At 44.4% G+C, this 24,794-nt stretch overlaps 1 protein-coding gene across 1 annotated transcript in view; it reads right to left on the reverse strand.

Annotated features, from left to right (window-relative positions):
- Positions 1 to 9,754: 9,754 nt before the first annotated feature.
- Positions 9,755 to 24,794, reverse strand: part of LOC130020718 (vesicle-associated membrane protein 7-like) — a 46,120-nt gene continuing 31,080 nt past the window's right edge. The window contains exons 5-6 of the mRNA XM_056111387.1: positions 20,561 to 20,669; positions 9,755 to 9,901 (exon numbers count right to left, since the gene is read on the reverse strand). Of these exons, the coding sequence (XP_055967362.1) occupies positions 9,870 to 9,901; positions 20,561 to 20,669 (141 nt within the window). The 3' untranslated portion in view covers positions 9,755 to 9,869. The remainder of the gene's footprint in view (positions 9,902 to 20,560; positions 20,670 to 24,794) is intronic.

Raw genomic sequence — 24,794 nt, forward strand, 5'->3', positions numbered from 1 at the left:
GCATGCTTGGGGGACAATGTGGGATGCCGGGTTGGAAACTTGGCTGGCTCTAAGCCAGGTAAGCATTCTACCTCCTTAGACTACCCGGCCCTCTCCACTTGTAGTTTTGTAGTTTTTACATTACTCCTAAGTTTGCAGCAGAATTTCTTTCTCTCCCTGCCAAAAACATCACATACTTTTTTTTTTGAAAGATTTTTTTTTTAAATTTTATACAGTGTCAGGTTATTAGCCAGAATTTCCAAGATTTCTTTTTGTTTGTATTTTGGGGCCACACTCAGCAGTGCTTAGTCCTGGTTCTGTGCTCCGTGATCACTCCTCCTGGGCTGGGGGACCCTGTGGGGTGCCAGGGATTGGCCCTGGGCTGCTGCCTGGAAGGCAGTACCCTAACACCGGACTGTTGCTCTCGCCAGTGACAGCGGATGTGTCTTCACCGTAGTTCACTTTCTTTCTAGTCCCGTTGCCTTTCACAGAGAATTCCCTCTCGTTGGGCTCATCAGTGTAGCATTGGTTCATTGGATGTGAATTTGTGTGGGGCTTGTCATCCATGGGGTTCACTTGGATTATCTATCTGGCCCACTTAATGGGAAACTCCTTGACTGTATCTATCAAAGGTCTTTCCCATTCACCTCCCTGCTGTGTGAAAAACTTGCTGCCAGGCAGTGGGAGGGGAGGTGTGCTTGAACAGTCTTGAATTTGTTCATTGTTATCACGGCCCGTTTTATCCCTGTGCCTATTATGGCTCCCTTTTAACTCAGACTGGGAAGTCTGGTTTTCCAGTGGGATGCCGTGGATCTCTACAGGGAAGTTGGGGTTTCAGTGTCTGTGGGACATTTCTCAGTCCTTAGCTGTCAGTCGCTGGCTTTGAGTGGTGACTCCTGGTATCTACACTGCTGACAGCTTGGCTTTGCAGCTTGGAATATTGTCATTTTATTGGAGTGTTTTGCCCACATCACCCGTTGCCACTCCTTATACCTCCAACCCCCCCAAGCAGTACTGGGTTTTGGTAGAATTTCAGGAGGGACTAAGAGATGGTTGATTCGTAGCCTTTGCGTATGGGATACTTGGTTATGATAGCTTGGGCGGGAATCAAGGGCAGATAAGTTACAGCTCATCACTCTTCTAGATTTGGGCTGCCAAAGGTCACAAGTTAGCTTACTATTTTATTACAGAATCAGTGTTTATCTGCTGAGAGTACTGGAGGGTTTTGTGCTTTGGTGTGTGGGCACTCATGCATGCTATGGAACTCAGACTCCTCACCCCAGAGCCATCTGCCTGGTCCTTTCGCAGAGCCCTGTTAGAGCTCCCAGTCTACTCTTGAAGTGATGTGAGTTCCTTAGTATGCGATTTGAGTTCAAACACTCATGTAGTAGATGTCTGCTACCAGATGAGTCAGTCTCTAACCTCCTGGGGTTCTTGGTTTCTTGTTCTCTATTTTCCTAAATGTATATTAAAGGTTGTAAATCTTTGTGTAAGGACAGTCCTCATTGGAGTAACAATTGTGCATACACTGATGTGGAATACTTGTGTAGGTGCCACTCAGATTGAAATAATTTGGAAAAATTATCACTTCGTTGTAATTATTAGGGATTTTTTTTTTTTGGATGGGCTTTTATTTCAAGTTTGGATATGTTCTTTGGTGTTATTTTGTTCTTTAGAAGTAGTGTATGTTGATGTTGATGGGGCCTGAGAGATAGTACTTGACTGCACGTGGCCGAGTAAGGTTCAGTCTTTGGCATTCGGTGTGGTCCCCTGAGCACTGCCAGGAGTGATTCTGAAATTGTCTAGAGCTGTTGATAATACACTAATTTCTGTTAATTTGGGTGGAAGGATTTACTGAAATAGTATGACCAAGATAACTTAAGGATGACTTCTATCTTTGTAAGTGGTGTTTTTTTTTTTCTTTTTTCTTTTCACAAGGTTGAGAAAGATACACACTTCACTTCTGGCAATATATAACCTGAAAATTTGCATTGGTAATAAGATTACAGTGCAGGGTGAGCATATACCCAGTTGTATAGATTTAGCATCTTGGCTTGATAATGTCCTGCAAGTTGCCTATTATGTGGTGAATTGGAGGAGGGATTTTTTTTTTTTTAGCGTGACTTTTATAAGGTCATTTATATTAGAATTTGTATTTGGTGCCTAGTGTTTCATTTGGAAGACCAGTTTTAGCTACAGTAAAAATTTACTGTTGACTTTAAGATGGTGAGTGTTAAACATACTGTTTCACGGGACATTTAGTTCCTACTTTTGTCTCATGGACGAAGGTACACGTTTTGTAAATTTCGATGCCACTCGTACACTATCTTGAAAGGAGAAAAAAGAGTTTTTGGCACTGTGATGTGTACAAATGACAGTGAGCAATACTTCGGTGAGTGGGGGAAGAATTGGGAATATGCTGACGTTAATTTTATTTCATACAATTTTTTTTGGGTCAAACCTGGCGGTACTCAGGGATCACTCCTGGTGGGGCCTGGGGGATCACACGGGGTTCTGGAGACCTAACCTCGGTCAGCGGTGAACTCGGGTCAGCGTCATTCAAGGCAAGCACCCTACCTACTGTTTCTGGCCCTTGGTTTTGTTTTTAATATTCTACACGCAACATACTCCACAGTTTCTGGCATGTCACTTCACACCCCTTTAGTCACTGTCTTAACTGTATGAGGAATTGCTAATCCATAACTGATTTAAGACTCTTTGACACTTATGTTTTATACCACCCTGTTGTTCTTAACACTTTTAGGCACGAGATTTTTAATTTCAGCAGTTTTTCTTTCTTTCTTTTTTTTTTTTTTGCCTTTTTGGGTCACACCCAGCGATGCTCAGGGGTCACTCCTGGCTCTGCACTCAGGAATTACTCCTGGCAGTGCTTGAGGGACCATGTGGGATGCCGGGGATCAAATCTGGGTTGGCCGCGTGCAAGGCAAACGTCCTACCCTCCGTGCCATCCCTCCGGCCCCAATTTTCATTCTTAATGGCCCTAGATATGGCAGCCTTGGTAAAGTCTGGGATCCAAGGAACTTGAACTTAGCAAGACAGAAGTAGGGTCACTTCTACGTGGTTTTTGTCCCCAGTAATTCCTGTGAGGACAGATAAAACTTAACGTGGGTGGGAAGGGATAGAGTAGAAGGGTGTTATAAATAGGAGACGGAAAAAGCACATTAGAAAATGCTTTCTGAGATGATCTCGAAAACGAGGTATTTTTACAGCAGTCCACATTGGCTTAGTCGTTAGGGGGGGGGGGTCCCCGTGTCTTCAAAGTCCAGCTTGTTAAGTGTTAGGAGAGGTGGTGATCATTATAGAGGTTATTGGGTTTGCTCATTATTGTTTTACATCTCAGTTACTTGATGTTGGCAGGACAGTACTTTTAAGGAGTTTTGGCGTTTATTTTTCCCCTCTTGTGGTTAGGCCTTATTGTGTTTGCACGTTAGAATTCGAAAGGTTACTTTCCTGACTCTTAAAATACTGGGAGAAATTTAAAGAGGCATGTTAATCCTATTCCCTACATTGAATATGTCCTGGAAGCTGCACTTAAAATAAATGCCTGGGAAAAGAAACCATAAAATTGCCTTTTTGTTGTATGGATGGCCTATTACATAGGGCTTGTTTCATTATATTGGCAGTGAAACACTAGCCAATCTTTGGTGATGTAGGACTTTTAAAAAGTAGAAGATGACAGATGGTATTACGTTATAGTTGAAAGAGATTGGCTAAGGCAATAAAAACTTGGAAATGCTCAGAAATTTGTTGTAAATTGCTTCTACAATCATTGCTATATAAAGCATGCTACTAATCAGTTAGTTTTATGTATACCTATCAGCATGTCTTTTAGTACCTGGTTGACTTGATTTTAAAATAACTTGATGTTCTGTACCACTTAATATTTTCAACACATTTTCCCCAAGCAAATTCTGTTGGAACCCAGTGTTTCCAGTTCTGGAAGCCTACTTTTAGGATCTTACGGCATTTATAGTGGGCTCGAATGGGGTTTTCATTTGCATTAAATTTTCTTTTCTTGAAAGATTATGTTCAAATTATTATGTAGTGCTTTTGTCTTATAATTAAACTCTTACAGCTATCTTGCATTTTTTGCACTGTCTTTTTTTTTAAGACCTCCTTTTGATGAGTATCTTGAAATAACATAGATCGCATTTTAGTTGAAGAAAGTAGTGCCACTACCATCATGTTAAAAAATGACAAAACAGGCCTGAGAGTACAGTGGTTAAGGCGCTCACCTTGCATGTGGCCAGCCAGGGTTCAGCCCCCAGCGTCCCCTGTGGTCCCCCCTGAGCAGAGCCAGGAGTGATTCTTGGGCGTAAGAGCCAGGAGTAACCCCTGAGCAGTGCTTGGTGCGTCCCCAAAACCAAAAAAATTACAATAACAACTTGTAATGCTAGGATTCTTTTGAAAGGAAGTGTGCATAATTGTGTTCAGTAGTACGTTGGAGAGTTTCTAAACTTGACAGAAGAAAAAGATTTCTTAGATTTCTCCAGAATGTTCATGTGGAAAATGCTCAGTGTTGGGAGATTTTTTCTATGGAGATGTTCAGTGTTTGTCCTCAGCCAGATTTGCTGTCAAAACGAGACCCCTAAAAGACTTGATGAGCATCAACTATATTACATGGACTTCTGAAATAATTTTCCATAATAGGCAAACTGAGTTAGATTTGTACAATAGCTATAGTGTTAACAAATGAACTAATATCACAGTGTATAGACAGAGAAGGCCTTCCGTATTATTTTGCTTTTTATCTCATGTATTTGTGTCGTTTGAGGGCTTTAAGGAACTGGTTGCTTGCTGCTAGCGACCCAAGAGCTTCCGTTAGGACAGGTCATGGTCTGGTTCTGAGGCCAGCCCTTCACAAATGACTGCTGGTTGCATTTGTGACCAGTTTGTGGTTTGCCATTGTTCTAAAAGTCAGAAGCTGGGTTTTGCATATTCTAGGCTCTGCCATGACTCTGAGTTGATAGGAATTCAGAAGGAAATAAGTTGTGATACTTCCAGATTTGTTAAAATGTGGCATTTAGCAGATTTTAAACATTTCTAGTAATACGTTCAATGAGATACACTTTCAAATGAATGGTCCAGAGGTCCAGCTCAACCATTGGCCCTGTGATATCAGTTAATAAAACTTCTCCAGGAATCAGTTTTCCCAAGTATGAAACTTTTTCTTCGATCTGGGCATTATTAGTAGGTAATACGCAAGTGCTTTGGGATAAGAATTCAGGTGTAGTGTGTTTAAACACAGACTTGGAGACCTCATCACACCGTAAGCAGACTCTTGAGCATGGTGATTCTCTTGCTGACAGCTGCCCACCAAAGCTTTCCGTTGTTAGGATCCTGGAGAGGTGTGGAGGGCCTGTCCCAGAGGACTGGTTTAAATGCCCTCCCAGCCATGCTGTGGGCAGCAGACAGCCATCAACCGTAATGGACCGTGGGTCCTGTTTTCAGCTTGCCTGAGCACGCCTGACTTTCGCTTCTGTAATTCTTGTCTTCTCATAGACTTGCGAAGGCCATGAAACATCAGGAGATTTGAATGGAGGTTGTGTAAATTTGCCGACTAATTTGGGAAGATGAGATAGAGGGAACTGATCGTAGATTAAGTTGGTTCTAAAATACAGTATAACAACCCCTTTAGGGAAAAGGAAATAGTTTTTATGGGGAATGGAGGAAAAATATATTCTCAAGTATTGGGATTTAAATTTCTGGTGGTTATATGAAAATCCAAGTGGGTATATCGAATAGTTGATAGATGATTTGGGATTCGGAAAAGAGGTTGACAGGCAACATGGGAGTGAATTAAAGGCACCCCGGAGAGGTAGAAAATAAAAATGAAAGGCCGAGCTAGTTGGCAGGCCCCAGAGTCAGCGATGGGACTGACCCAGCTGCACTGAGGTGGCTTGACCAGTCCCTTCCCTCTTAGAACCAAGCAGACTGGAGCAAGTGCTGGCGCTTCAATTTCCTTATAAAATAGAAGTAATCGTGCAGATCTCAGGTGCTGGGGAAAATTTACTAATATCTAATGTAACTACATGCCTAAATTCCTCTCAACCAATGGAATTGTGGTGATAAGCCACTGTTGATTATTACTGCTCTGGAAGTTATTTTCTGTCCCTGCAGACCATTTAGGTAAATGTTCTTTTATCATCCCCCCCCCCCCCCCAAACTGGCATTTAAATTTAGGGTTAGGATTTTGTTTTTGTTTTTTGCTTTTTTTGGGGGGGGTCACACCCAGCGATGCACAGGAGTGACTCCTGGTTCATGCACTCAGGAATCTCTCCTGGTGGTGCTTGGGGGACCATATGGGCTGCTGGGAATCGAACCTTGGTTCACTGCGTGCAAGACAAACGCCCTACCCGCTGTGCTATTGCTCCAGCACCAAGGGGTTAGGATTTTTGTTTTCTTTTTTCCCCCGTGTGTGTGTGTGTGTGTGTGTGTGTGTGTGTAGGACCATTTCTTACACTTCTATAGAAAGCATTCATTTCTTGTAACTTTTGTTACTGTTATCAGTGTTGTAACTTAGAATGCAAGCATTCTAAAGTGCAAAGCTGTTCCAGTCATATTTGCATAAATGAATGAGAAAGTATAAGGTTGCCTTCTTTATTTCTGCTCAGGTATTTGTAGAAGACAGAGCTAGCACAGATAGCAGAGGAACACTTCTTGGGAAACAAGGGCTTTCTCCTGGCAGTGTTCAGTAGTCTGTAAGAATGCATATCATCCGGATTCCTCTTACACTATTTAAGTCTGCCTAGAAAAGCAGGCATCGTGTGGGGCTTAGTGCTTGGGGTTACGGCACCCGCCGGGCCTGTGAAACATGCAGGCTAGGGATCTTGTGGAGGTGCATTCATTTTTAGGTTTCTGAATCTGGTGTCCTGAACCACGAAAGCTAGACAGCTACAGTGCACTGTAGCACTGACCTCCCATGGTTCCATCGATTTGCTCGAGCGGGCACCAGTAACGTCTCCATTGTGAAACTTGTTCCGCTGTTTGGCATATCGAATACACCACGGGGAGCTTGCCGGGCTCTGCCGTGCGGGCGGGATACTCTTGATAGCTCGCTGGGCTCTCCGAGAGGGGTGGAGGAATCGAACCCAGGTTGCCGGGTCGGCTGTGTGCAAGGCAAACGCCCTACTGACTGTGCTATCGCTCCAGCCCCTAGACGATCATGAAGTTAGTGAAAACCTGTACTCCCTGGCCACAAATGTAGTATCATATTAGGTAAATTTTATGAGGGCTTCAAAAATAAGGGCAGCAAGATACATGATTTCTTTTTCAGTTTATCTCCAAATTCCTGTTTATATCCCCCCAGGAACATCCTACCAGTCTGGCAAAAAAATAAAATGCAACTGCTTTCTGTCCATAGTAAGTTATTGTCAGATAAAAGTGGATGAAATAATAAAGGGATTTCATAGCTATATACCATAGATAGTATCTTAGCTGTATGATTGTGTGATCTTTAATAAGTCACTGAACTGTTATTTTTCCAACCCCTTCACTCCTAACCGCCCCCCCCCCCCCAAAAAAAAAACCTTTCTCTATGTAAAGAAAAGATCATTGGACCTGGAGCACTAATACAGCAGGTAGGGCTCTCATCTTGCATGCTGCAGACCCGGGCTTGATCCCCTCTAGGATTCCCATACGCCTGCCAGAAGCCAGCCCCGAATACAACTGGGTAGCATTGTAGCACCGTCCTCCCGTTGTTCATTGATTTGCTCGAGCGGGCCCAGTAACATCTCCGTTGCGAGACTTTGTTACTGTATTTGGCATATTGAATACGTCCCAGGGAGCTTGCCAGGCTTTGCAGTGCGGGCGAGATACTCTCGGTAGCTTGCCGGGCTCTCCGAGAGGGGTGGCGGGATGTAACCCGGCTCGGCTGGGCCGGCTGCGCTCAAGGCAAACGCCCTACCACTGTGCTATCTGTCGCTCCAGCCCCACAACTGGGTATGGCCCATCAAACTTAAAAATTCAATGTAGACCACTTAGGTTGAGTTAGTCGTTTTCTGGGGCCACACCTGGTGGGAATGAGGGGTCACTCCTGTTGGTGCCAGGAATGAAGGGTCACTTCTGTTGAAAGAGGGCCTGGACCAGGTGGGTCCCCTGTGCAAGCAAGCGCCTTCATTCCTGTGTTTTTCACTTATTTATTTTGCTTTTTGGGTCACACCCGGCAATGCACAGGGGTTACTCCTGACTTTGCACTCAGGAACGACTGGCAGTGCTCAGGGAACCATATGGGATGCTGGGAATCGAACCCGGATCGGCTGAGTGCAAGGCAAATGCCCTGCCTGCTGTACTACAGCTCTAGTCCCTCATTTATTTTTATTATTTTTTTCTGCCCCTGACAGTAGTGTTTCCATTTGTCAGTGTAAGACAAGACACCCATCCCTAGAGTACTCGTACATTTTAGTACATTACACTTGAAGAACAACATTTAAATTTCACGGATGTACTTTGTGACTCGAGCAGGGATTCCGTGCTGGAGGAGTGGGCGAGCTGTACGTATACAGGGACGGCGTTCCCTCATCAGAATGAAGACTAGTTACCAGCCAGGAAGCCCTGTTCTTTTTCCCTTCCCCACGACTCACTACCTGAGTTACTTATTTTTGGTGGGGGCACAGCCAACTCACTTCCCGGGGCTGCGGCATGCAATAGCACTGCTGGTGGTGTTTGGGGGACTCGGGCTAGGGACTGAATGGGACGAGTCAGCAGTGTGCACGGCAAGCACCTTCATTTCTGCACCATGTCTCCTGTCTACTGATAACTTCTTTTTTTTTCCTTTTTGGGTCACACCTTGCAGTGCACAGGGGTTACTCCAGGCTCATGCACTCAGGAAATATTCCCGGTAGTGCTCAGGGGACCATATGGGATGCTGGGAATCGAATCCGGGTCACCTGTGTTCAAGGCAAACGCCCTACCCGCTGTGCTATCACTCCAGTCCCTGATACTTTTTTTTTAATGGAAAATTGTTCACGGGTGATTCATTAAATAAAAAAACTTAAATGAGTTTATGAATTTTCGTTAGCAACTACGGAGGGAAATTGGATCCTATGGTTATTGGAAGTCAGTGCTTTCAGGTCACTGGAGAGGATCACCCGAGGGTGGGAGGTGGGTGGAGTAAGGTAGCACAGGGCCTGTGATTTATTATGAGAAATTATATGGCTTTCTAGCTTTAAACTTTACTAAGCAAGGATATGCTTAGTATAATCTCTATTTCAAGTGAAAATGTGTAGAAGAGGTGAATGTTATCTGTAGACAAAGAGAAAGATGAGAAGTATTTCTAAGAATTTTTAAGTTTAGGATGATTTTTTTGACAATGAAAACAGGGATTGAGTCAATGCAATAAAAGCTATCCTGTACTATTAAATTATAGTTAACACTTAGCATTTCTACAGTGACTCTGCCATTAACATTAGGTCCATTTTACAGATGAGAAAATAGGCTTTTTTTTTTTAATTAGTAACTCGTCCAAAATCACCGAAGTAGTGCCCAATAACATTCTCCCTGGGCTGTCAAGTACAGACTGGTTCCAGGGGAACTGCGCGTGTAATCTCAACCAGGAAATGAGAGGCTGGGGCCACAGTGAAGAACTGAAAAGGAAAAAAGTCCCAGAAGTGGAAGAGGGAAAAGTGGCAAGATGAAGGCATTCTAAAGGGCAAGGCAGTGCTCCCACTTCCTCCTCCAGTCCCTCCACAGAGAATGCTCTCAGAACTGTCGGCTCTCAAACTCTAGAAAGACTCAGTTTATTGGTACCTGCTGGGGGTGGGGAGAAAGGTCAGGTTGGAATTACTTTTGTACTTAAAAGAACGATGATGATTGAAAGGAAAATTGCCAGAGTGCTTGTTATCTTTTTATAGTGTTTCCACCATATCCTCTTAAGAATCTTTGTTTTCTGGGATTCTTTGGCCTGAAATAAAAGAAAATAAACACATTTAATGCGATGTTTCTATTTCTAGATTAGTGGGCAAATTTCAGAACTTCCGAGAGTTATCTAGAACAAGGGTTTTTTTTTTTTTTTTTTTTTTTTTTTTTTTGCATTTTGGGTCATACCCAGCGATGCTCAGGGGTTACTCCTGGCTCTGCACTCAGGAATCATTCCTGGCGGTGCTCAGGGGACCATATGGGATGCTGGGAATTGAACCTGGGTCGGCTGCATGCAAGGCAAATTCCCTACCTGCTGTGCTATCGCTCCAGCCCCCTAGAACAAGTTTTACTTCCTTTAACCAGTCCCCAAACGGCTTCATCGTTCCTCACTGGCGAGATGGTACTGGGCATGGTGCTTCCATGCGATCCACCTGAATTGACCTGTGGCACCACATTTGGTTCCCCTAGCACTGCAGCAGGGCTCCGTGGGCATGGTTGGGTTGTGGCCCAACTCCCAACACCACTGCGGCTCCCCCACTACCATCACCCAAACCCGGTTCTGAACAGCTTTTCTAGAATGGTGGACCCCGATGGCAGGCCCCTTTCGTACTGCAGTCAGTTGCACTTGGATTAAACTGAATGTGCCATGGAACATTTGAGCTTCAGCTTCCTTATCTTCACTTCATGAATTTTACTTAAATGTGATTCCTTCCAGCTACTTAAAACTGCTGTTCCAATCTCTATCCAAATACATCATTTTCCTCCAAACTACTTAGTTCATATACCTACATTCACAGTCACGGTCCTCCTGTTGTTCATCAATTTGCTCGAGTGGGCCCAGTAACGTCTCCATTGTGAGACTTGTTGTTACTGTGTTTGACATATCAAATACGCCATGGGTAGCTTGCCAGGCTTTGCCTTGCGGGTGAGATATTCTCGGTAGCTTCCTGGGCTCTCCAAGAGGGGCACAGGAATCGAACCTGGCTCAGCCGGGCCGGCTGCGCGTAAGGCAAACGTCCTACCGCTGTGCTATAGCTCCAGCCCATACCTACATTATGCAGTTTTAATTTATTGTTGGTGTACAATGAAAGCTCCTTTGCTAATTAATTATGCCCTGAGGATTAGGATAGTAATTATATTAATCTTCAGTGTTACATATCTTTTACAAGCTTTCATACTATAAAGGCTTGGATCCTGGTACCACTTAGTTGACCACATGACTGCAGTGTGACAGGTTATGAGACTACAGGTCACAGGTGTTTGCACACAAGATAACGGTTGATTAATCCTTAGCACCTGATAGGATTGGTAGTCCAGATAAACCAATATCCAGTCAAAAGTGCCCAAGGGACTGGAGCCTGAGCAATAGGACAAATGATAGGGTGTGTTTGCCTTGCTCGTGGCCAACTGAAGTTCAATCCCTGGCATTCCCTACGGTTCCCTGAGCATGCCAGGCGTGAGTCTGGAGTGCAGAGCCAGGAGTAATTCCTGGAAACTGTCAGGCCTGCCTGCTTCCCATCTCTTCCACCCCTCCACCCACTATCAAAAGCATTTAGGTCGAGACTCTGGTCTAGAATAATGTCTGATGTATACTGGATGCTCAGTAAATATTAGTTAAAAGAAAATAGCTCAGAGAACAAAAGGGAATGCCCTGCCACAGAGGCAGGGTGGGATGGGGAGGATGGGGGGTGGGTGGGAGGGATACTGGGATTGGTGGTGGTGGAGAATGGGCACTGGTGGAGGGATGGGTATTTGATCATTGTATAACTGAAACCCAAGCACAAAAATTTGTAAGTCTACAACTGTACCTCAGGGTGTTTCACCAATAAAAATTAAAAAAATGAAAGAAAAGCTCTTCAGTTTTCTTTGTTTTCAAGGTGTAAAATTAAAAAAAAAGTCTCAAAATGGAGATTTTATTGGGCCTGCTCGAGCAAATCGATGAACAACGGACAGTGACTGTGAACTTATTTTTATTAAGATAGTGATTTACAAAGTTGTTTCAGGCTTACACTGTTTCAGCACCAATGTCACTACCACTGTCCCTTTCACTCCACCAGTATCCCCAGGTTCCTTCTGACCCCTCGTCTGTCCCCGTGGCAGGCATATAACAAATTTATTTCAGATTACTTGATCCAACAAAACTTGAAGAAATGGCAAATAGAATTATCAGAAAATATATCAATAAAAGTCTACTTGTGATGATTGATTGCTGTGTGATTTTAACTTACGTAAATTAAACCATTTAATGCAATATAGTTTACAGTCTCACATAACTAAATTTTTAACAATGGCATCTAAAATATATTGCCTTCAATTTTACTTTGCATTTGAATCTTACTGTGCCATGTCTTCCCTGCCATAAATAAAACCTTTTGAAATATTCTGTGCTGATACATTTAAGAGTATTTATGAAATAGTCTACAAGTATAAAATTTAGTAAGAGTGAAGAGAATTAAAAATAAATGTAGAGTTTGGAGAGATGTAGGGGCAGGAATGATAGTCCAATGGGTAAGGCATTTGCCTTGCACTTGGTCGACCTGGGCTCGATCCCCGGAATCCCGTTTGGTTCCCTGAGCACCGCTAGGAGTAATTCCTGAGTGCAGAACCAGAGCCATTGAGCATCACTGGATGTGGCCCCCAAATTTAAAAAAAATATTGATTGTAAAAGTATAAATAATGTTGTAAAAGTATAGTGTTTTATTCTAAGAAAGGGAATATTGGTTTTATAACAGAAAATATAGACACTGCTTAAGGGCCTATATTAATAAGTAAATGATTACAATAAAATGATAAAAAACCCTGATCATAGAACAATATATACATATATATAAGATGTTAATTCATTTTTGAAAATGAATAACATCCTGTAGCAAACTACGAGTAAACATATCTTTCTTAGTCTAGAAATGGGCGACCCATGAGTGAGTACCATACTCAGTGCCACATGTTGGGACATTTGTCCTGTAGAGTAGCTCTTTTAATTCTTGCAAAACTGGTTTTAGGGCTATGAATACCCTATGTTGTTTCCTGTCCACGAGGCTCAGTATCCTTTCTTCAAATCTGAGAGATAAACTAGCTGGACAGAGTATTCTTGGTGAGGTATTCATTTCGTTGAGGTTTTATACCTTGTCCCTCCATCCTCTTCTGGATCTCAGAGATGCATTTGCTAGGTCTGCTGTACATCTTAAGGGCTTTCCTAACAACAAAGTCTCCAATGGAGACGTTACTGGGCCCGCTCGAGCAAATCGATGAACAACGGGAGGACAGTGACAGTGACAGTGACAGTGATCTTGCTGCATTGAATATTCTGACTCTTTGGCTTTTGTCATCTTTAGTATAATGTGTCTTGGAATTCTCTTAGCTGAGTTTTATTTTCTCTGGGATCCTTTGGTCCTTGATCTTGGTGCCTATAATTCTCAACTTCGGAACTTATTATTGATGATTTCTTGGATTATTTTTTAAAAAATCATATTTGCCTTCCTGTTCTTCAGGGACTGCTGATTCTTCTATTGTTCTTGAAGTCATCCCATAGTTCTCTGGTATGCTCTTCATTTCTTTCCAGACTCTTCCACCTTCTGCTGTTTCCTACCAGTTTCCTCCTCCTCAGCTTGGAGGTCTTCAATTTTTGGCTCAGCTTGTTATTCTGCTCTTCAAAGCTTCTATTGACCTTTTTTTAGTAAAAAAAATATCGCCTACCATGTTCTTCATTTCTGTCATTTCTGCTTGAAGTTTTCTCATTCGGCTCATATTTCCTTGTGCTTTGTTAACTATCTGTGCCATCGTTTGTGTTCATTAAGCACCTTTGCCTCAGTGTTACTCAAGTCATTGGTGGCGGATTTACTGAGCAGGCTGGAGTTTGCCTCCAGTGATGCTGGTTTTGCCGATTGAACTCTGGGAGCTCCCGTGTATGCCCTGCTGGTGTTCTAGTGTTCCTTGCTGGGTTGGGGCTGAGTTTTGATAGTCAGTTCCTTGGAAGATGCTGAGGCATTCGGCTGGGGCTTGATCTTTTTCTTCTCTGTCTTTGCTGAAGAGCAGAAAGTCTAACTGTGAGCAATGGGGACTTTGCTGAGTGATCTGTCATGTGGCCACATCTGTGGGGGCTGTTGGTACCGGGCAGGAAGGGAAGGGGCTCAGCCAGAGACTAGCTCACCTGGAATGGGAGCGGCAAGCAGGTCAGCCTTTTGACTTTTCTTTTGTTCATTATTCTCTGAAATATGGTAGGAAGTGTATGGTTCTTTTTCTTTTTTCTGTTTTGAATTTTTGGGTCACTCCCGGCAATGCTCAGGGGTTCCTCCTGGCTCTGCACTCAGGAATTACTCCTGGCAGGGCTCAGGGGACCATGTGGGATGCTGGGAATCGAACCTGGGTCGGCCACGTGCAGGGCAAACACCCTCCCCACTGTACTATCGCTCCAGCCCCGGTTCTTTTTCTTTTCATCTCTCCCCCTCCTTTTTTTGGGGGCCGGGGGGCACACTCAGTAATGCTCAGGGGCTCCTCCTGGCTCTGTGCTCAGGAATTACTCCTGGTGGTGCTCAGGGACCATACGGGATGCCGGGGGGATCGAACCCAGGTTGTCCACGTTCAAGGCAGATGCACTGCCCGCTGTCCTATTGCTCTGGCCCCGCATGGTTCTTTTTCTTCTTCTTAAAATTGTTTTGGTTTTGAGGCCATACCCAGGGGTGCTCCAGGTTTACTCTGCTCAGCGGTCACTCCTGGTGGTGCTTAGCCCATAGACTGTGCCAGAGCTCAGACCCATGTCCATGTAACAGGCAGCACCTTCCCACCGTGACCTTTGTCTGGCCCTAGAAAGCACGCTCGAGTTTTCTGCCTTCAACTGTGGAATATAGGATTTAGCCCTTACTCTAGCCGCAAAATCCCATTCCCCACATCTTTTCCTTTTCCTCGGTCTCCTCTTTATTTAATGACAATTTTTATTACTATTATCTGAACCATGGAATTGACTTATACTGACTTTATCACTTTCTGGTTTCCCTAGAGCTAGTAGTTAAATGATTTTTTTCCACTAAGGAAAAAAAAAATTGAATCTCAGTGAGGTACCGGTTACAAAGTTGTTCATGATTGGGTTTCAGTCATATGATGTCTCTTTACCAGTGCACATTTCCTACCACCAATAATTTTTTTTTCATTTGTTCGTTTTTATTCTACCAACTAGTAATTCATTTCTAAAACCTCCAGAGAAGCTGAGAAGATATTCTCCATTCTCTTCTTTCTAGACCCATGCTGCATGTCTATTGAGGAGTACCATGTGTCTTCAATGTTTAGTTCTGTCCAGAGTTCTGTGACTCCGGTGAGTCTCCAGAGTTTTGTGACCCCGGTGAGTCTCTATGGTGAGGTCTACTTGCTGTTGCAAGCTTCTATTACAGCACTTCCTGCATTACTGAGGCTGGTTACTCAGTCTGTTTTCTAGTGTTCCAAATTGTTAACATTTCCTACTGTTGTCATTAAAAAAAAATGTGAGTGGTTTATATATTAAAATTCCTAATTATGCTTTGCCGACCATTTTGTTGGAGTTTGAGAGGTGACCAAGATAAATATGTGTGTTTAAACTGCCGGGCCCATATCCATACCCATGCCTGCGAGAGGCTCTGTGCTTTGAAACAGCGCCACTCTGAGCCTGGCACTAATGGTCGTGTTTGGGGAATGAGGTCAGCATTGTGATTATTGTTGAAACTCACAAAAGTGCAAATGCACTCTTTAATCCTGGTAGAACAAAAATTTTGAGGTGTTTGTGTCAATATCGTTACACAAACCTGTCGTTATATATTACTGAGATATTCTTTGGGTAAGGTAGTAGATTTAGTGTCCTACACGGTGAATGGGTACACATGTCCCAACTGAAGGTGGGTCTGCCTCTTGGGGCTGAGTATATAAATTACGTTTAATACATTTTTAAAAGTTATCCTCCCTTACTCCCTCCTTCCCTGCCTCCCTCCCTCCCTCCCTTCCTTCTTTCCTTCTCTCCCTCTCCCCCTCCCTCCCCCCTCCCATCTTTCCTTCCTTCCTTCCTTCCCTCCCTTTTTCCTTCCTAGCAGTGCTTAGTTCTGTGCTAAGGGATGACTCCTGGTGGTGCTTGGGGGACCTGGAGGCTGAATAGAGTGCAAGGGATGCTGGGATTGAACCCCAGCAAGGTATTTCTGACCAAAAGGGTTTTTTGTTTTGTTTTGTTTTGTTTTTTGTTTTTGCTTCCAGCAATGCTCCAGGGGTTACTCCTGGCTCTTTGGTCAGGGTCACTTCTGGTGGTGCTCAGGGACCATCTGGGTGCCAGGCACTGAACACAGGTTGACCGTGTGCGAGGCAGGCACCTTGCCTGCTGTACTGTCTCTTCAGTCCTCTTGACAGAAAATTTATTATCCTACTTTCTTACAGAAAACCTATTGGTCTCCTTTCTTTTTGTTTCTCAAGAACATTGAGAGCATTTTATTAACAAAGAGATTGTGAGAATAGAGAGAAAATTTAGTGAAAAAAAAATGACTGGGTGTGTTAATGGTGGGCTTTTAAACATTTAATTTCTGTGTGAAAATAATGTGAGAAAAATTATAAAATACTTGAGTCAAACTCTGTCTTTTATTAAGCTGCTTCTACTCAACTTCCTCAAAAAGAAAGTGTCTTCATGTAATCATGAAAGTACATAAAACATGAACATAAGTGTAAATATATGAGCGATTTGTTTGAAAGACAAAGTAGTGGGATGAAATATAATTTCTTAAAATGATTCTCGGCCATAAATTTCTGGAATTTTTGTGTTACATCTTTCCCTGTAAAAAAAGACATACAAACATAAAATAGATTCGATGGTTCTGTGATAATGTAACCCCATAACCCTGCCTCCACTACTTCTCATAAAATGTCAAATAAAATTCAACCGTGTAGTTGAACTTGGAAGGAAGCCGGGGTGGGGCCAGGTGCGGTGACCTGAGCCAGCTGTGAGAAATGGCCCTGACAGGAAGGTCCCCTGGCCTCTGCCACGGGCCTGGTGCCTTCAGGAACAGTGGTGCTGGCTTCTGGCTCAGGGAATGAGACCAGTGGCATCAGATGAGTTTCCCTCCCGACTCAAAGAGAACCAAAGCTTTCCTTGACTCGGTCTCACTCGGCACTCCACTTCCGCCTCCCTTCAAAATATACCCACCGGCAACCACATCACGTTCACTGCAGCAATGTTCATGGAGTTACCTCTGTCATAACCACTTTCTTGGCGCTCTACCTCTGGCAGAAAACCCAGATGTTTCACCTGAGATCGTTCCATTAGCCTAAACAATTGCCTCTATCATTTCCTTTAGTGAAGACATTACAGGTCCCCAGTGAAGACTTCGGTTCCTTTTCTGTATGTAACAGTTGTTTCTGGTCAGTCCCTTAACCAGAGACCTCATTTCTCATGTTTTACCTGTGCTACAAATGCCATACCCTCCTCTCCTCAGAGGATGCAAAGCCATGAGAGTGATTCTTACTGGGGCTGGAGTGATAGTACTGAAGGTAGAACATTTGCCTTGCACACAGCAGACCTGGGTACGATGTCACGCATCCCATGTGGTCCCCTGACTTCTGTCAGGAGTGATCCCTGAGTGCTAAGCCAGAGGTAAGGCACGGCCCAATAACCTCCCCCCCCAAAAAAATAGATAAAAGAAGAATTCTTACCAACTGACAATGAGAGTGTGAGTAGAAGTGATGCGTGTTACATTTGGGCAGAAACTACTAGGCAAATTTATTTTCTTCTTGGGCTGGAGCAATAGAACGCCTTGCATGCGGCCGACCCGGGTTCGATTCCCAGCATCCCATATGGTCCCCTGGGCACCGCCAGAGTAACTCCTGAGTGCAGAGCCAAGAGTAACCCCTGTACATTGCCGAGTGTGACCCAAAAAGCAAAAAAAAAAAAAAGTATTTTCTTCTTCATTCTCTTAAACCAGTTGTTACTTGAAATTGAAAGGCTCCTAGGCCCTAGGCAGCAACAGGGTCACACACGGAAAGTACTGAGTTCTTGGATTACCGTGTGGAGCTGGCTCACTAAGACTGCTTCATAAAGGCCTTAGACTGTCATATAGCCAAAGACATCTACTGAGTTAAGCCATTGAGAATTCAAGGCATGTTGGTAAGGCTATTGTTTTTCTAACTAGTGTTGAAATGGCAACTAGAATGAGTTTTGTTAATACAAAATTGAAATTAAAATGTATTCCTGGTTATCAGGTGCTAGGCAGTGGGAAAACTGATATTTTAGATGAGAAAAGAAAGACGAATGCAAAACAATCTATGGTAAGTACATAGCTTCTGACCTTCTAGATGCATTCTTTTGAGGTGATAGTGATAAGACCGAGCTCAAGAAAGCCAGAGCGATAGTACAGCAGGGAGGGCATTTGCCTTGCATACAGCCGACCTGGGTTCCATCCTCAACATCCTATATGGTCCCCCAAGCACAGCGTAATTCCTGAGTGTAGAGCCAGGGATAACCCCCGAGCATTTCTGGGTGTGACTCAAAAAGCCCAAACCAAAACTAAACCAAACTAAACAAAACCCTGGATTCAATAAAATACATAGTAATTTAAGGTTCAGGGTTAGGGAAAATGTAGAAAAAAAAAATCTCATAAATTTCAATCCTTTTTCATGGCAAAATTTCTTAGGAAGTGGAGGAATTTTTTAAAAAGATAAAAGTTCTGATAAGATCAGATCATAAATGAAAGGGGGATGCAACCAGAGTTTGTTTGCTTGGAAGGCAAGAACCATGCCTACTATACTGTATCTCTGACCCCCATCTATTGTGTTTTTACATATAAACAATGTAGAAGAGAAAGAAAATTAAAACAATCCCACTTATGATTGTGTTAAAAAAAATGCAAGAATCTAGGAATCAGTAAAGGTGAAAGATAGTTCATGAAAATGATAAATCACTATGGAAAAAAATAAGACATGAAGAAATGGAAACATTTCTAGTTTATGCATGGGAAGAGTCAATAGAGTTAAAATGACCGTCCTACCCAAAGTAATTCATAAATTAAATTCAATGCCCATCAACATTCTCTTGGAAATCGTCAAGCATTTTAGAGCAAAATGCTCCTAAAATTCATATGGAGGGGCTGGAGTGATAGCACAGCGGATAGGGCTTTTGCCTTGCACGCAGCCCGACCCGGGTTCGATCCCCAGCATCCCATATGGTCCCCTGAGCACAGCCAGGAGTAGTTCCTGAGTGCATGAACCAGGAATAACCCCTGAGCATTGCCGGGTGTGACCCAAAAAGCAAAGGATAAATAAATAAATAAATAAATTCATATGGAATAATAAAACAATGTTTAGAATGGCCAGAGCAATTCGAGAACAAAGAAGACACAATCCCTGACTTTAAATCATACTACAAAGTTTTGTTATCAAGCTGGTCAATCAGAGGCCTAGTAGAAGTCGCAACTATGTGGTACTGGAATAAAGACAGACTCTTAGACTAGTGGAGAGGAATTGAGGTCTCAGGAGGCGGGCTAGTTAATTTACAACAAGAAGGCTGGCATGAAGTGGAGCAAGGAGGGCCTCCTTAACAGATTTTATTGGAATTACTGCTTAGCCTAATGAAAGGGTGTGAATCAGGATGTGTGGGGGTAGCTAGTTCCCTGTCTCACATCATCATGGTCTCAGTCCTCCTGTTGTTCGTCGATTTGCTCGAGCGGGCCCAGTAACGTCTCCATCGTGAAATTTGTTGTTACTGTCTTTGGTATATTGACTACATCATTGGTAGCTTGCCAGACTTTGTTGTGCGGGCGAGATACTCTCGGTAGCTTGCTGGGCTCTCCGAGAGGGGCGGAGGAATCGAACCTGGGTCGGCCGGGCCGGCTGTGCACAAGGCAAACGCCCTACCACTGTGCTATCGCTCCAGCCCATCTCACATCATACACACAGTTAATTCAAAATGGATCGAAGGGCTGGAGAGTTAGAACAATGGGTAGGGCGCTTGCCTTGCAGGCAGCCCACCTGGGTTTGATTCCTGACACCACATATGATTCTCCAAGCCCCAGTAGGAGTGATCCCTGAGCACAGAGCAGAGAGTCCTGAGCACTGCCAGGTGTGGCTCCCCCCACCAACAAACCAAACCACCCAACCAAAGTACACCCCCCAAAGACAAAATAGATTATATCCAAATGCCCCCAAATGCCCCCAAATGCCCCCAAACTTGTATTTGTGAGATATGCCGAGGAAAACACAGGAAGAAATCTCCATGACAGTGACCCCAGAGGAGTCTTCATGAGACACTCCACAGACAAAGGAAACATCAGAAATAAATAATGCTACCACATCACCGTTAAGCTTCTTCACTACAAAAATGAATGAGCCCCCCAGTAACCCCACTCTGGCAAAAAAGGACTCTACTAAATGGGAGAAAATATCCTCACATCATATACCTACAAAAGGTTTAATAGCCAAGTTAAACACACACACACATACACACACACACACACACACACACATTGACAATAAAACAAACAAGCCCATCCAAAAACAGGCATTGGAGCTGAACACACACTTCCACAAGGAAGAGATCAAGATGACCACCAAGTACATGAAAGGGTTTTCATTGTCAATGATCATCCAAGGAAAGCAAATAAAAATGACATTGAGATATCAGCTCACTCCAGCTACAATGGTTTACAGAATAAAGCCTAGAAACAATCAGTGCTAGTAAGGATGTGTTGAAAAAGAAGCTCTTACTCACTGTTGGTGAGACTATTATCTGCTTCGGACTTTTTGGAAAACAGGTTTATATTTCTCAAAAAATTAAGAATAGAACTTCTGCATGATCTAGCAATTCCACTTCTGGGCATCTACGCCAAGAAAGAGAAAAAAATATTGATTTTTAAGGATATATGCATACCTATGTCTACTATAGTACTCTTTAAAATACCCAAGGTCTGGAAATAACCCACGTACCCAAGCACAGATGAGTGGATAAGAAAATTCTGTTATATATACACAATGGAGTACTACTCAGCTAAGAGAAAATATACAATCTTAGTTTGCTGCAACTTAGATGGAACTGGGGAGTTTCCATTAAATACATTGAATCACAAAGAAAAAAGACACTACACATTGATTTTTGTTTTCATGTGTGGCATAAAAAAGCAATGCCGGGGCTGGAGTGATAGACCAGGGGCAAGCTGGGGTGTCAGGGATTGAACCCGGGTCAGCTTATACCGGGTCCCTTAAACCCACCAAGAGTGATCCCTGAGCAGAGTGAGGAGTAAGCCCTGCGCGTGACCAAATGTGGTGCCCCTCAAAAAAAATACACAAACGAAGACATGCAAGGGAGTAAACCATTCCCAATGGAAGCAAACCCTAAGACTCCCCAACAGTCTAACGAACTGGGGGTGGGCTGGGGTAGATTGGGATGGACCCTGGGTTGGAGATGCAGGGGTGCTGAGATTCTGGAGTGGGGCTTGGATAGTAGCTCAGCGAGTATAAGACAATAGTAATACTATGGTAAACCACGATACCTCAATACAATAATTAACAAAAACACGGAAAGGATAAATGTTAAACACATGATGTCATTAGAAGTGCAGCCAATACATCAGAGCTGGGGCTGGGGAGAGAGCTCACAGGGCTAGGAGTGCACGCGTTGCAAGAGGGAGCCCTCGGTTGGATCTCTGGCAGTACGTGGTTCCCCAAACTCCACAGGGAGTGACCCGACTGAGCTCGGAGAAGAGGCTCAGCACTGCCAGGGGTAGATGAAAACCCAGAATATATACACTTATAATGTGATAAATGTAAAAGACGTGAACTGGGGCTGGAGAGAGAAGGGGGCTGCTTGCCCTGCGTGCAGTATTGACCCAGGTTCCATCCTTTGCACCCCATAGGGTTCCCAGCCCCGCCAGGAATGATCCCTGAATGCAGTGCAGAGCCCGGAGTAAGCCCTGAGCTCAGGACATAAAAGATATAAGTTAACATTATGTAGATATATGTACAGGCGCACTGTATATCAAATGTGTTGAATAGTCCAATCAAAGCATGCTTTCAAGTAACTCATATCTGATCCGTTGTAATAGTTCTTGTGTGAGGGAACCGATGGGCTGGACAGCATGGACAAGGACTCGAATTATATTCATAAATTCATTTTTAAATGTTTTGAAAGCTTCTTCTTTCTTTCTTTCTTTTTTTTTTTTTTTTGCTTTTTTGGGTCACACCCGGTGATGCACAGGGGTTACTCCTGGTTCATGCTCTCAAGAATCATTCCTGGCAGTGCTCGGGGGACCATATGGGATGCTGGGAATCGAACCTGGGTCATCCGCGTGCAAGGCAAATGCCCTACTCGCTGTGCTATTACTCCAGCCCCTCGAAAGCGTAACATGTTAAAAAATATTTATTAATTGGGGCTGGAGCGATAGTACAGCGGGTAGGGCGTTTGCCTTGCGTTGGATCCCCCGCGTCCCATAGGGTCCCCCAGCACTGCCAGGAGTAATTCCTGAGTGCAGAGTCAGGAGTAACCCCTGAGCATCGCCGGGTGTGACCCAGAAAGCCAAACAAACAAAAAATATTTATGAATTGTTTTTATTTATTTTTTGGGTTCTGAGTCACACCCAGCTGCATTCAGGGCTTACTCCTCGCTCTGTGCTCAAGGATCCTCCTGGAGGAGCACAGGGGTCAGGACCGGAAGCAGCAGGAATGGCTGCGGGCAGGGTGCCTGCCCTACTTGCCGTGCCAGCCCTGTGACCCAACCCCTTCTCCCTAGAGGCACCATCCCGGTTTTGAGGAGGGCACCTACTGGGGGTGCCCTGCCTGGGAGGGGGCTAGGGCCTGACCACCCGCCCTGTCTGAGCCTTCACCACCGAGCTCTCTCGGGCCTAGAGGTTTCTTGTTTTTAAGACCAATGATCCAAATCAAATGTGGAAAAATATTAAGTCCTGACAAAACATCATCTAATAAGACGCCATTTTTTTTTTTTAAATCATACCTGGCAGTGCTCAGAGATCACTCCTGGAAGACTCACCCAACCACAGTCGGTCACATGCAAGCAAATGCCTTACTTGCTGTATTATCGTTCTGGTCCTGATCAAAATTTTTTTTTTCTTTTTGGGTCACACCGGCAATGCACAGGGGTTCCTCCTGGCTCTGCACTCAGGAATTACTCCTGGCGGTGCTTGGGGGACCCTATGGGATGCTGGGGATTGAACCCGGGTTGACCATGTGCAAGGCAAATGCCCTACCCACTGTGCTATCACTCCAGCGATATTTTATTTTTAATAAAATAACTTAATTTTCGCAGGATTCTAAAGCCATGGTCTCTGAGAGCCACTTCCCGCTTTCGGATACAACAGAACAAGGGCTGCAGAGCTGGTACAGGGGAAAGGCGCTTGCCTTGTGCCTAGTCACAGAGCCTGCTGCTGGGGTTCAGTTCCGGGCACCGGATATGGTCCCCCAGGACAGAGCCAGGAATAGCCCCTGAGCACTGCCAAGTGGTTGTAGAAGTTCCCGACTACAATTTCAAAGTATCTGTATGACTGCAGACACTGAGAGCAACTGCTTAATTGGTATTAGACTTTACTCATCTACCTACTATGGTAATACTTTAAATTGCACCTAATTTTATGCAAATCTGTCTCCAACAGTTGATTAAAACTGTATCAAGTATCTTATTTTATACTTCTATTCCTGAAGATGACCAGCACAATACCTTGTACACTAACAGGCCTCCAAAGAACCCTGGTTAATAAATATTAAATGAACCTAAATGGTGTGGCTTGTATTATTCACATTCTTCTGGTATAACTGTCATAAAGTAAAACTGCAATGCTAGATGATAATGATTTATTTTACTAATTTTTCCTTGCACATTATATAAACCCGTGTGACCTTAATTTGTTTCCTCTTATAAATAATAATGTAGAGGCTCGTTTTACTCAAATGAATTGTCTTTATATGGTGGCAGGACCAAGATGCTTGAATAGGGAAAAAAATGGTGTTTATCTGCCATAACAGTAAACCTCCACCAAAATTCAGTTTAATCAGTTTAATGGTTACAGTCTAATTCAGTTTAATGCAAATGATACAGTTTACACTCCTGGTGGTGGTGGTGGTGGTGGGGGTGGAAACACTGTAACCAAAGATTCGTCTTAACCAGGAAGGAAGCCCCCTGCAGGGCGTGAAACTTCTGCCCCATGACCTGGGTACCTACAGTCCTGGGGAAGGAGAATCAGAAGGCCCAGGGTGAGAGTGGTCACCTGATGGTGGTGACCACTTGCAGCCTCGCTGACCGCTCACTGGGACTGACCCTCCGAGCCACGAGCCAATGCTTGGTTGAGCTGGCCAAGGAGCGGGAGCGCTGACTTCTGGCGGGTCAGCAGCTCAGCGTCGCCTGTGGGCGAGGGGGCGCTGGCCTGCTGTGTTCCTGGGTGGTCCGGAGAGCGCGCATCCTCGGTTGGGTGGGGCCGAGGTCCCAGCCCCTGGCTGACTTGCCCTCCTTCGGCGTCGCCAGCGCCCGCGGGACCTTAGCGGCTGCCAGGCCCTTGTGACTGGGACTTCTCCGGCTGCTGCCCACGCCTGCCCTAGAGCCACAGCTGAGGCCAGACCGTGTGACCACAGACTCCTGGGCGCTGCCCAGGCCTGCGGGAACTGGGCACGGCCGCACCAGGCACAGCCGCCAACGCCAGGCACTGGTTCGCAGCTGGGGCTCTCCCAGCCAGTGCCTGGCTCTGGAGCGTTACCTGTTTCCCATTTATTTATTTCTTTTGCTCTTTGGGTCACACCCGGCGATGCACAGGGGTTACTCTTGGCTCTGCACTCAGGAATTACTCCTGACAGTGCTCAGGGGACCATATGGGATGCTGGGAATCGAACCCGGGTGGGCCACGTGCAAGGCTAACGCCCTCCCCACTGTGCTATCGCTCCAGCCCCCTGTTTCCCATTTAAAAGAGCCCATAAGGTTGAGTCCGGAGATTTAAACGTCACGGGAG

Source organism: Sorex fumeus, unplaced genomic scaffold, assembly GCF_029834395.1.
Source record: "Sorex fumeus unplaced genomic scaffold, SorFum_2.1 ptg000013l, whole genome shotgun sequence".
NCBI lineage: Eukaryota > Metazoa > Chordata > Mammalia > Eulipotyphla > Soricidae > Sorex > Sorex fumeus.